General features: G+C 44.3%; 1 protein-coding gene across 1 annotated transcript in view; it reads left to right on the plus strand.

Moving 5' to 3' along the window:
- The first annotated feature begins 363 nt into the window (after positions 1-363).
- The window catches only part of NECAB2 (N-terminal EF-hand calcium binding protein 2), a 136,298-nt gene continuing 123,682 nt past the window's right edge, over positions 364-12,979 (plus strand). Inside the window, exon 1 of the mRNA XM_033157236.1 lies at positions 364-712. Coding sequence (XP_033013127.1) covers positions 488-712 — 225 coding nt within the window. The 5' untranslated portion in view covers positions 364-487. The remainder of the gene's footprint in view (positions 713-12,979) is intronic.

A 12,979-nucleotide genomic window follows, 5' to 3' on the forward strand; every position in this document is an offset into this window, starting at 1 on the left:
GCAGTGTGCACCCAACCTGGTGCCCTCCAGATGTTTTGGACTACAACTCCCATAATCCTTGCTGGGTGGGGCTGATGAGAGCAATACAGTTGGAGGGCACCAGGTTGGGGAAGATGATCTGACAGGATCACAAGGCCCCTGGCTATGTATTCTGTAACTTCCAGAATATATATATCTGCGTAACAATAAAAACAACAACATCTGCAAGGTAAACTGAGCTAGGAGAAATGTGCTTGAGGAAGCGTCCTCCTCCCAGCCACCCCCTCCTTCCCCGATGCATCCCTTGCAGGCAACCCCCATCCTTAGGTGGGGGGTGGGACGGATGCGATCTGGCGGCCCCCTTCCCTCGTCCCTCCTCCGGGGAGTGTGGCAGGCGGGGGTGGGGTTTCGCCTGCCCGCTCCTCGCCCGGGAGCCGCCGTCGGCGGGGTGATGTAGCCTGTGTGGGAGGGAATACCCCCGGCTCCAGCATGAAGGCTCCTGTAAAAGATGTGTGAGCAGGCAGCGCGCTACTGCCGGGAGAGCGTCCACAAGCTCCTCCGCAAACAGCAGCCGCAGATCGGGGGGCTGGACGGGTTGCTCCGCTGGATAGTCACCAAGATGAGCGACAAGAGCATCCTGCCCGACCGGGAGCTCCTGCAGGAAGGCCAGGCGGCCGCCGGGCAGGACGGCTGCTTCCCCGAGCAGCGGAAAGGCGCTTCCGTGATCCTGGATGTGAGTTCCCTTCTCGGAGCCAAGAGCTGCAGCCCAGACCCGGGCGGGCGGGTGGCGGGAGACCAGGCAGGCAGGCAGGCAAGCAAGCAAGCAAGCAAGCAAACAAACAAACTGCCCAACAAACCTGGACCTTTTCTCCCCCTCTCTGCCTGCCAGCGAAAAAAGAGATCGATTTCTACTGAAAGGCGCCCTGGTCTTCTTTATGTGGCCAGGCGCCTTGCAGCACGCTAGGTTGGAGGCTCGCAAATGACCTGGCGAATGGCGTCCCCTTCGCTGCTCTTACGGGAGGCGCTAGTAGAACCTCCAGGTGCGGGCGCAGTCTACCTTTGCAGAAGCCCGAACCTTCCTTTTCATTTTCCCCCGGTTTTTTGGCTGGGGGCAAACGGCAAAGGAGGGTTGTGACTTCTCTGCTGGCCAATGAGGGAATGTTTCCCCCCCCCCCGCTGATTCGCCCCCCCCCTGAATTCCCTAGCAGGTGTTTTTGTTTTTGTTTTTTGGGGTCTCATTTGGTTTGAAACGGGTATATCCCTCTCCACCCAAAACTATATTGGGAAGGGAAGGCAGTTTTGCGTCTGACTAGAGGAAACCTGAATTGTGTGGGGTGTGTGCGCGCATCAAGATTTAAGTCAAGAAGGGGTTTTATTCGCTTCTTCTTAGAGCAAAAGCTTCCAGGTGGGATAGACCGAAGTCCTGAACGGTGTCCCCTGAGTGCAGACCGCATTCCCTGCGCCACTGAAAGCGGTTCCCTGCGCAACTTTCCCCCTCTCCAGGAGGGCTCCAGGCTGGGATTTTGCAAAGGAAATAATCGCTTTCATCTTCTCCGTGGGGTGGGAGCCTTTCCTAATAAGTGTTTTTGCCTTCCAGGCAGCTGTTAAAAGCAGAGGATCTCTGTCAAGAGGGAGGAAGTTAGCAACCCCAGAGGAAGCGCTTTCAAGGCGGGGAGGCTGCCCTCATTTAGGCAGGGCTGTGCCGTGGGATCTCTCCCTGGAAGGGCAGGGCAGACGACTCTTGCAGGGTCCCAGTAAGAGACCCGGGCTTGGTTGTTCTCCTGGCATATCTTTCCCAAGAGAATAAATTCCCGTTAAAAGCAGCCCAGGGGAAAGGCAGTGCAGCCCACTCCAGTTAATGGGCACAGGATTGGAAGCCACACCCACCCCCCACCCCAAAGAGGGGCAGGCTGGCATTGGAGTTGCTTTAGATTTTGGCAATTGCTCTCTGAATTTCACACATACAAACACAATACAAAGTAATTAAGTTGGGTAGCTTTGAGTGATTCCAGTTATGGAAGATGAGGACAGTGAAAAATGTCATCCTAACGCTTTGTGTTTTATGTCGCACCGTGGAGTCTTTGTTGTACTTTGTAGCACTTTCACCTACATTATCTCAGTAACTCTTAACCGACAGCCCTGCAAGGTAGGCTGGGCTCAGATTTTCCCTCGTCGCAGGGCTAGAATTTTTTTTACTGAATTCAGAAGTGCCATGAATTCTGTTGGATGAGCAGACATTGCAGGGAGAATAGGGGTTTGGAAGAATGAGATTGGTTGCGATGGTTATTCCCCTGACCTGGAGAAACACACACCTACCTCTTTTCAATGCTAGCCATGACTTCTGTGGCAAATGGATGCAGAAGTCTGTGCATAGAGTTTGCTATCTTAGTATGGCAAAGCAATGGTATGCAATAGGGAGGGTTGTAGCTTAATGGTAGAGCATCTGCCTTGCGTGCAGAAGTTCCCAGGTTCAACCCCTGGTATCTCCAGGTAGGTCTGGGAAAGACTGCTGCCAGAAACTGTGTGGATTGCCACTTGCAGTCACTGCAGACAACACTGAGCTAGATAGATTGATGTCTGACTCAGTATAAGGCAGCTTTCCTGTGAGCCTTTCCATAAGTGGGGATTTCCACAGTGTGCCTACAATTGAGAAGGGCATTTGATGGGTATACAAGATGTGATATTTTGTTGAAACTTATATTAATATGCAGCAAACCTCAGTGAGGCGGTTTGAAGACTCATTTTACCAAATGGGCAGTCCCAATTGGAAAAAGACAAGAATTGATGTTTTCTATTATTTAATCTTAACAATATGCAAGGCAGGTATGTGCTGATGATGGCAGTTATAAATGCTGGTTGGTGCTGTTTTCTCTTCCCACCAGCTAAAAAGTTCAATCATCTTTTTGAGAATTCTGAAACAAAATTTAGCTCAGCCTCTCTCCTCCCAGAATTCCCCTTCCTCAAAGGGGGATTGAACCTCAAACTCATGACATGAGAAAATAACATTAAATTCTGGGGATGAACATGAATGCCTAACTTCCCTGATGCTCTCCATATATATGGTCAACTACCATTATGTATCAAATTGGTTACAAATTAATAGTAGGCTACTTGTCACACACGCCCCTCTCACATACACACAACACAAACACTCTCCAGGACACTACACTGATGAAAACAAGAATCAGGGGTTTGCTGTAAAAAATGTTAGCAGGCTGGGGTTGTTGTTTTTTTCTCCTACTCTGTGCTAGTTCTATTTTTACCTAAGTGCTGTTTTAAGCTAGTGAATCCTTGCAACTTTTAAAATCAAGGCTACCTGAAAGATGCCAAATGAAAATCTGCAAGGAGTTTTCTCGGCTTTCGCTAATGCTTAATGTAACATGATGTAGCCATAATCTAAGTTCTGAATAGGGATTGGGCGGGGGATGTGATTCAGATCACATTTAACAACAAACCTTTTTGAAACAATATGTGAACTCAGCCGTACTTCAGAATTTGTGCTTGTCTGGATTTTGCAATGCAGTTCTCCAACCAGCTAATGTGTACAAAATTGCATATACCAGGGTAAATTGAGCAATAAAAGGCATATATCGGTAAGAATGGCATACAAAAATGAATAATGAGGAAAGTTGCTTTGTAAAAATGTGTAGATGTTGTGTATATGGAGAAACTTATACTAAGATACTAGTGAATTTGTATAAAGGTTATTTAAAAACCACATAAAGTGTTATGGAAACTGTGGAGAATGGAACCTAATATTGGAAAATGAGAAACCGAAGGAAAACTGAAAAGATTCACCCATCCCTAGGCAAAGAAAGATTGAGGGGTCAGATTTGGTCATTCCCAAGATGTATGCCAAAGTGTGAACTAGTGAGATTGGAGAGAACCATCACTGCACTGTAAGAAAACAAATAAATTGAGTAATCAAAGGCGAGGCTCACCAGATCGCCTTCCAATCAACCTTCCATGAAGGCAAGTAATTTTTTGTGGCTTTCTGCATTGGGAAGATTGAACGATCCAATCATGGGACCCAATGCAGAGATGCACCAGAACAAATTAACAAGGAGAGTTCCCACAGTGTCTCTAAGTTATTGCTCTGCACGTGCCTCCTTGCAATTTCTCTCTCCTCCCCACCATCCCTGATATATAAGGGTAAGTGGTTCTTCCAATATTATTATTATTTATTTAAAAATAGTACATTTTGGGCATTGGGAAATTTGACTTAGATGGAGGAGAAAGCAACGGTTTGCATAAAAACCACAGGGAAAAATAATTATATAACATCTCTTTCCTTTTTAAAGAGCTTTACAGAATCATATTATGAAAATGAGATATTAATAGTGCCAGCTGGAATTGATAGTTAATGTACCGAGTGTAAATTTAACTCTCCTAAAATTTGTTTATATACTTGACACTTTAATAGCAATATTCTCCACCACCACCCCCATTTTTTTAAGGGGGGAATATTATTGGTGAGTGTATCATGCTGGCTCATTTAACACTGTTGTCCATCAAGCAACCCCTCTCACAACAACTGATTCATCTGTACTACATTAAGGCAGGCCTAATTAGTGAATACATTTATATCTTCTTCCATGCTACTTGGAATGAAAAACTGGTAGTGCAAAATGACTTAATAACTGCTCCAAATCAAAGCCTCTTGCTGAGGCAGGCTAATCCAAAATTGGTCACAAGAAAACTTCTTTAAAACAACCACCACCATGTATTAATTTCTCTTCCAGGATTCTAAAACACAACAACAAATGGATCCAAATTTCCACACACAACCCTGCTGATTTTCAACCCTTCTCTCAAGTACTCCTGTGGTTATCTGTTTGGTTTGGAATGCCCCTTGGGAATGCTGTTAATGTGACAGAGAAAACAAAGAAGAAGCAATTCTTTTTGAGATTGAGGACCAATCTAGCTGTGACGTCACTTGCATGGCTGCATCATGCAATTCAAGTGAACATTTAAAAAAATAAAAATGATGTAAACAACAGCTTGGGGGAAGCCCGATCAGCCTCCATCTTCTGAGTGTGGGGAGAAGGAGTTTAATTCTATCTCTCCCTGACACTCTCCCAACAAAAAGCCCCTCTCTTAATTTCAAGGGAAGCTCTAGCCCTGCCTTTGCCAACCTAGTGCCCTCTTGATGCATTAGACTACATCTCCCATCAGCCCCAGCCAGCATGGCCTTGGCTGATTAGTCCAAAACATCTGTGGGACACCTGGTTGGTGACTGTCAGGAGCAGGCCAGCGATAAAACACCTGGTGTTAGTGAAGTTCACTATTCAAAGAAACCAAGACAGTGCAGGCCTGGTGATCACAGCAACACTTCCCAGTGGGACTTGTCCCACAGCTCTCTAAGGCTTCTCTCCTGTGTCCTTCCCAAGCAACCTGAGGCTCTTCGCCTTGTCCCTCTTTGCTCCTCCCTCTTCATTGCTCTCCATGCTTTGGGAGACCAGGGAGGAGTGCAGCTATTCACATCAGGAAGGTGAGACTGCCTGGCTTCTTCAGACTGCCCTCTTCCTGCTCACTAAGCCCTGTTCTTCTTCAGGTTCTGACACCTCCTCCTCCCAGTCTGCTCCCTCTTCTCCCTTTGACCACTCATGGTCATCCCACCACCAGTCCCCTGATTCTGAACCTTCCTCCCTGGGGGGTTCTCCAGCTGCTGCCTCCCACCTCTCCTCTGCATCCAGCCAGTCCATAACATCAATGGCTGTTCTAGCTCAAAGTGTCTTCCTTTGAAATGCAAATGTAGGTTTTGCACAATTTGTGATGCATCTCATTTCACCATTACATTTTAGACAATTTTCACTTGCACTGATGCAGGAAACACATAGGAAGCACCCTAGCCACCACTTGCTGAAGAAGCCAATAGTTCCAAGTAGGGATAGGTGCAAAAGAAAATTAAGTTCTCGTTTCAATTTAATGGATTTGCAGATTTTGAAACAATGGATGGTATTCAGTGTTAGTCCTACTCAGAGTAAATCCACTGAAGTAAGTGGATATGGCTAACATAGATTTTTTTAAACAAAATTTAGTGGGTCTACTCTGAGTAAGACTTAGCTGAATACAATCCAAGAAATGACCCAAAACACAATCATCCTTTGACATTCACACTTCTCTGAATTTTTCAAAGCACTTTACCTGCCAAAGTGCTGGCAAAAGGGCACATATTAGGGTAAGTGTGCATAATGATGCACATATTAGTGAAAATAACACCCACAAATGCATTATATTTGGGGAAATTGTCTTACAAGAATTCATATTTTAGGCAAAACTGCATGCAAACATGTATATTAGGAGATAGTAGCAGGAAAATGCTGATGAAATTTTGTGATGACTTTAAAAAAACAACCAAAAACCCTCAAACTGATGTGGAGATATCCTATCCCTAGTCCAGATACAGACCAAACAGGAAATAAATTGTAGAAACCTTCAAAAAGATAAGTGTTGTCAGTGGTGCAGTTAGGTAATTTTTGGCTCTGAACTTAATGTACTTATGAGGTACCCCTTTTTAGTTGGTAAAGGTAAAGGGACCCCTGTCCGTTAGGTCCAGTCACGGACGACTATGGAGTTACGGCGCTCATCTCACATTACTGGCTGAGGGAGCTTCCGGGTCATGTGGCCAACATGATTAAGCTGCTTCTGGTGAACCAGAGCAGCGCACGAAAACGCCGTTTACCTTCCTGCCAGAGCGGTACCTATTTATCTACTTGTACTTCGACGTGCTTTTGAACTGCTAGGTTGGCAGGAACAGGGACCGAGCAACAGGAGCTCACCCCATCACGGGGATTTGAACCGCCGACCTCCTGATCTGCAAGCCCTAGGCCACCCATGTAATGGATATCATTTTGCTTACTTCCAAATATGTCAAGTTAGCCATTCTGTGTTTGGGGTTCTTTCCTGCTCATTTTGCTGACATCTGCCCCAAAGTCTTTCCTGATTACACCACTGGCCATCATATAAAGCAGAGTAGAGATATACAGTGTTCATCTATACTTTTAACTGAGCATATTTTAACTGAACCACATGCAGAGACTTGGTTCTTCTAGTCTTGATATATAACTTTGACACTATGGATTCCCTGTTCCTTGTGTTTTGGCTTCCTGATTACTGAACGATAACCAATTTCAATTATGAGCTTGTAGTCCGCAATCTGAAAACAGAGCTCATGGGTGTGATCTGACTTCTCTCATGTTGATCGGCCTCCAAAATGAGTTGTGATGCTAAAGTTGATAGCTGCCTTGGCCTGCCCTTCGTGCTTCCTTCGAGCCCTCATTAATAAAGCATTTGTTGTGTAATGTTCTATCGATTTGCAGTTCTGGCCTAATTTCCCCCTTCTGGCTTGTTGCTTCCGCCTTAACTCCTGTAGAAGTTAATTATGATTTTCCTTCAAATTACCTCCTAATTTGTCTGGGATTTCTATTATTTCCCACTCTTGACAAGCTATTCCATTATTGCCAAGATTCCACATGCTTTACCCAGCATTTAAGATTAGATTATTCACATTTTGATTCTAGGTCTTGCAGGTTGGGTAGCTTCATGAAAAACAAAACGGTATGCTCTGCTTTCGGGAGATGTAATATGTCTCAGATGTGTTGGCGATGGCCTGGACTGCAAGCACAACATGGGGTTATTAACAAACTCTCTCCATCTCTATTTAAAATGGCTCAGTTTCAGAGACTGTCAAGCAGATAATCACATTGAAGGATGCAGTTCCAATAACTATACAGTGTAATTAAAAGGTCAGTTTCAGGTCGGTGTCATTGACCTCCAGCCATATCACTGTTAATTTGAATTCACTGATGACATCTTTTGCAAAAGAAGGTTTATTTTCCATAGGTGGTTATTATACTGCTTTGATCCTGGAATGATTAAAGAATTAAGAAAGGACGAAAGGAAGCACATAACATGGAAGATCTGTGGATATAATCTCTCACATTTATTTTAAATGGTAATAAAAGCACCCACCTACCCTTATTCAGATCTGCACCACAGCACTGAGGGGACCGGGGGGGGGGGATTTAACCCTTTCCTCCATGGTACTTTCCCCCATTGAAATCACACACACCCCAAACTGCTGTTTGCCCCATTGGAGCGGAAGTAAATTAGTGTCTAGATGTGTGTGTGTGATGGGGAAGGACAGCAGCTTCATGATAGTGCATCTGCTTTGCACACAGGCGGTCCCAGGCTCAATACCTGGCATCTCCAGGAAGGGCTGGGAATGTCCCCTGCCTGAAATCCAGAAGAGTTGCTGCCAGCTCGTGCAGACAATACTGAGCTAGATGGACCAGTGGTCTGACTCGGCATATGACAACTTCCTAGCCATTTTCTTTTAAAAATAAATTTATTTGGTTTTTCAGATTAAAAATTTACAGTCACATGTCCAACATACAACATAAAAACAAGATTCCAAGGAATCTCTTGGACTTCCCTCCTCCCCTTTGTGGATCCTATTTTTAGTCATTTCCTCCTGCATCTTTTATAATAATCCAAATCTTTTATCTCTCCATTGTAACCAAAAATCACCATTAAACTACAAGTGATATTCCAATCCTACTAACGATTGTAACTGTTTACAATGGTCTTTAAGATAAGTTATACACCCCCCCATTCCTTATTAAAATTGATAATCCATCAACTTGATCTCTTTTAAATTGCACAACCTCTCTTTTTAAATTGCACAATGTGTGCAGCACTTAGTAAACATTTGACATTAATAATAATAATAATAATAGAAGAGAGAGAATTTATAGGCTGCATTATCATCACTTAGTAAACATTTGACATTAATAATAATAATAATAGAAAAGAGAGAGAGAATTTATAGGCTGCATTATCATCAAGGTTTGTATCTTCTCACTGTTGTCGTAGCCCACAGAAGCCATGGCCTTTCAGATGTTGTTGGATAGACTCCAACTCCCATCAGCCTCAGCCACCTTAGTCAGTAGCCAGAGATGATGGGAGATATGGAGGGCAACACTCCATCCCTGTCCTAGCCCTGGCCCTGCCAGTGAAATCCAGTGAGTTTGTCCTCCTGGAACTGAGCACCACATCATTCACTCATTGCTTTTGCTTTCTGACCTTGGTGAAGTTACTCTGCTTGACTCTGCTGAGCAGAGCTGAGGAAGCTCCATGTTTCCCTCTGCAGAAGGGGGAGGGAAATGACTTCAGCCTGAGGGCCTCATTCTCTTGTGGATAGCATGACATTGGTAGGCTGGCCAGAGGCAAGAAGTGGGTGAGGCAACAGGTGCTGTACATTCTAGCTACAGAGGTTTCTACACATCCACTCGCTCACTCCATTCAAGCACATTCTAGCCAGGCAAAAGTACTTGAGGTAGGCATACCCTGGGGAGAGTCTGAGGGCCACACATGACCTGCAGGTCTGTGGCTCCCTAACCCTCCATTGCAGGAATAGTGACCGAAGGAGAATTGTTGAGCCCTTCCTGATGAAATGCCAGAAGCAGCCCCCCTAGCATGCCGCATTCCCTCTCTGAACAGCAAAATTAGTCCCATCAACACTGACGTGCTGTTTGCTTGGGAGGTGTTGACACCTGACAACACTGGTGGAAACTTAGATTTAGCTAACTGCAGCTCTGGTCTAAATCAAGATTTCCTCCTCTCCCGGAACTTTCAGAAAAGCTGCTCAGCTTTGCAGTTGAATTTGCTGCTGTTCTCTCCCACACATATACATTTTGGATGCTATTGGCCAAAAGCTCCATTTTATTATAAAGGGGTACATTTGAAATTCTCCTCATCCAAATGCCCTCCTGGATTTTGGAGCCCCTTTTTGCTTTAGCCCTTTGCAGACAGTTTGTGTGTGTGTGTGTGTGTGTGTGTGTGTGTGTGTGTGTGTGTACAGATGCTGTGATGCCCACTTACAACATGCCTGCATGGATTAGATGTGCACAGGCCACTCAACACACCACATGACCTGGTTTCTCTTATAGCCACTGTCGGATACAGCAATGTCTTTGGATGCCAGTTGCTGGAAACCACTAGAGCGGAGAGTGTTCTTGTGCTCAGGTCCTGCTTGTGGGTTTCCCATTAGGGCATCTGGTTGGCCAGTGTGAGAACAGGATGCTAGACTAGGTCTAGCCTGATCTAGCAGCAATGCTCTTTATACTGCCGTGGACATGGCATGCCAAGAAAAAGAACTCCCCTGCTGCTGTGGTGTGAGGACATTCTCCATGGTTTCTACAAAAGCCCCACAGGATTACTGGCTAAAACAGTTCACCGCTGAGGACTTGCTTTGAGTGATTTTTGTAAAATAAAATATAAATGCAATATAAGGAGGAAAGGCAGGAATACGAAATGAGAAAGAAACAGTTTATTAAGTATGAAATCAGACCCGCGATGGGGAGGAAGGAAGTCTATTAGAATATACAGTAATAACAATTGGATATAGATAATAGGATAACATAGGTCCAAGTGCAGAAATCCGAGGACTTATGGCTATATGTTTATCAGTTATTGTGTATGTTCTTTTGGGTTTGTTTGGATTTTCTTTTTAGTTTGTTTGTAGTTGTCGTTTTTTAAGTGTGGTGTGTGTGTGTTGTAGTAATAATCCAATAAAAAGCATGGTGTTTTTTTTTAAAAAAAAGTTCACTGCTGCAAACATTGCAAATCATGAAGCAATGTAGACCGAAGCAATGTAGATTGCAAATTATGTAGACTGAAGCAAGAACTAAAGGAAATTTGCAACTATGGGTTGCAAATATTTAGCCCTACTCAGGATAGACTCATTGAAAATCATGAACATCGCTAACTTAGGTCCATTAACTTCTGTGGGTCTACAAACTTAGTTGGATGTGATCCCATGTCAATATTTGGGTGATGGTGGTTTAATTTTCCTTTACTGGTTTTCATGTAAACACCACATGGTCAAAACCCTCCGCCCCCCCATATGGGTGCAGGAGAACAGCATTTCAGATCCCAGTGTCCATTCAATAGATGTCAGTGTTCATCTGAAACTCCTCCAGTTCTGGATTCTTTCCTTTCCTTGGAGTTACTCCAAACTGCTTCCTTGTGTACGACCACTTGTGCAATCCATTAGTTCCTACATTGAGTCGCTGTCATTATAGTGACTGTCCAGCATTTAGGGTCAAAATGCAAGGATGGCCAGCTAATTCAAGGATATGTTTGCATTCTTTCATAACCTTTCTGGTAGTATGGTGTTAAAGTACCATTCAAAGATTAGACTGCAGTTTCAAAACTGTATGCGTTTTAGCTTGTTAATGGCATGGTGAAGTACTGTATAATTTTATTTGTATTGCATTTATTAGTGTTGGGCTCCTGTTGGGAGCATGAGAGGGATAAAAATAAAGATGCAAACAGTGGAGGACTAGGACCCTGTATGATAGCCTTCACCAACCTGGCAATCTCCAGCTGTTTTGCACTACAACTCCCATCAGTCCCAGCCAGCAACTGATGGGAGTTGCAGTCCCAAACAGTGGGAGGGCACAGGGATGGAGAAGGCTGCTGTAACCATGAGCACAGTATTTCCTGCAATGAAACTCTCTAGTTTTCCCGCCTCTGTTGCACATTCCATTCAATCCATCTTTCATGCAGTCAACTAGCCTTTCGGATGTGAAATTAAATTATATCTCAACACAAAACTCTGTAATTCAGGAATGATTTGTAAAGCTTAGCCATGGGCTGCCCTTTCAGCAATGGGCTTTCAATGGTAGATCTGCTGAAATGTGGCGTTTTATCAGTTTTCTCTTTTTTCTTTTGAAACTGTCTTCACCCGGATTCAAGCATCAATTGGAGTCTATTTCTCTGTTAAAAGACTGAAATCAAATCAAATTGGCTTATCCGTACCTGTGATAGTATTGCTCAAGCAATTTTTTTTTTTGAGTCAAACGTTTTCCAGTTCAATCCATTCCTACAACCATTTTTATTACTGAACCATTGTTACCTTTGAATGCTTTGAGTTATGACCTAGAAAATAAAGAATGTTGTTCTCTGGCTGAATAAAACTTTTTCTTTTCTTCTTTTTTTACAACACCCTTTTGTTCACTTCCTGGAAATAACAGCAGCTTTGTTTCGTATATGTTTAATCAATTTTCTTTTTTGGAAGAGAATGAGTTCAGGAGAGAGAGAGAATTCCACTGCTGTGCTATAGAAGCATGTGATTTGCCACATGCAATTTTTGTAACCACCCAAGTCCCTCATGGTGTCTTGATGGCTTTATATTGGGCTGTGCAAAATGTTTCCAGGGACAGTGGGACATAAGAGTCATTAAAACTAATTATGGCAGAGCTGTGGAAACTTTTTCACCATGGTGCTGCATTCCTTTTACCCAGGGGTAGGCAACCTAAGGCTCGGGGGCCAGATCCAGCCCAATCGCCTTCTAAATCTGGCCTGCAGACGGTCCAGGAATCAGCGTGTTTTTACATGAGCAGCATGTGTGCTTTAATTTAAAATGCATCTCTGGGTTATTTGTGGGGCATAGGAATTTGTTCATTTCCCCCCCTTCAAAATATAGTCCAGTCCACCACCTGGTCTGAGGGATGGTGGACCGGCCCACAGCTGGAAAAGGTTGCTGACCCCTGCTTTTACCTATGTATGGCACACCAGTTTCTACACACAAACTCCTCTTCACCCAGGGAAGCAAGAGGTATTGTCAGAGTTCAAGAACATATTGCAGCCAGGCAAAGTGACTCAGTGTGTGAAGCTCAGTATTGTCTACAGTGACAGACAGCAGCTCTCCTAGATTTCAGGAAGGGGGTCTTTCCCAGCCCTAACGAGAGATGCCAGGGATTGAACCTGGGACATGATTGAACCTGGGACATGGTTGCATGCAAAACAGATGATCTACCAGTGAGCCAAGGCTCAGTGAGTCAGATGAGTGAGCAGTGGCAAGAGTGGTGAGGAGGAAATGCCAAGCACATTCAAGGAGGGAGTCCACTGAGAGCATATTGCTCAAGCCCTGCACCCAAAAAAAAAACCCTGGAGTCAGCACTGCATCACCATGATGACTGCACCTTCCCCT

Source organism: Lacerta agilis, chromosome 8 (genome assembly GCF_009819535.1).
Source record: "Lacerta agilis isolate rLacAgi1 chromosome 8, rLacAgi1.pri, whole genome shotgun sequence".
Taxonomy (NCBI): domain Eukaryota; kingdom Metazoa; phylum Chordata; class Lepidosauria; order Squamata; family Lacertidae; genus Lacerta; species Lacerta agilis.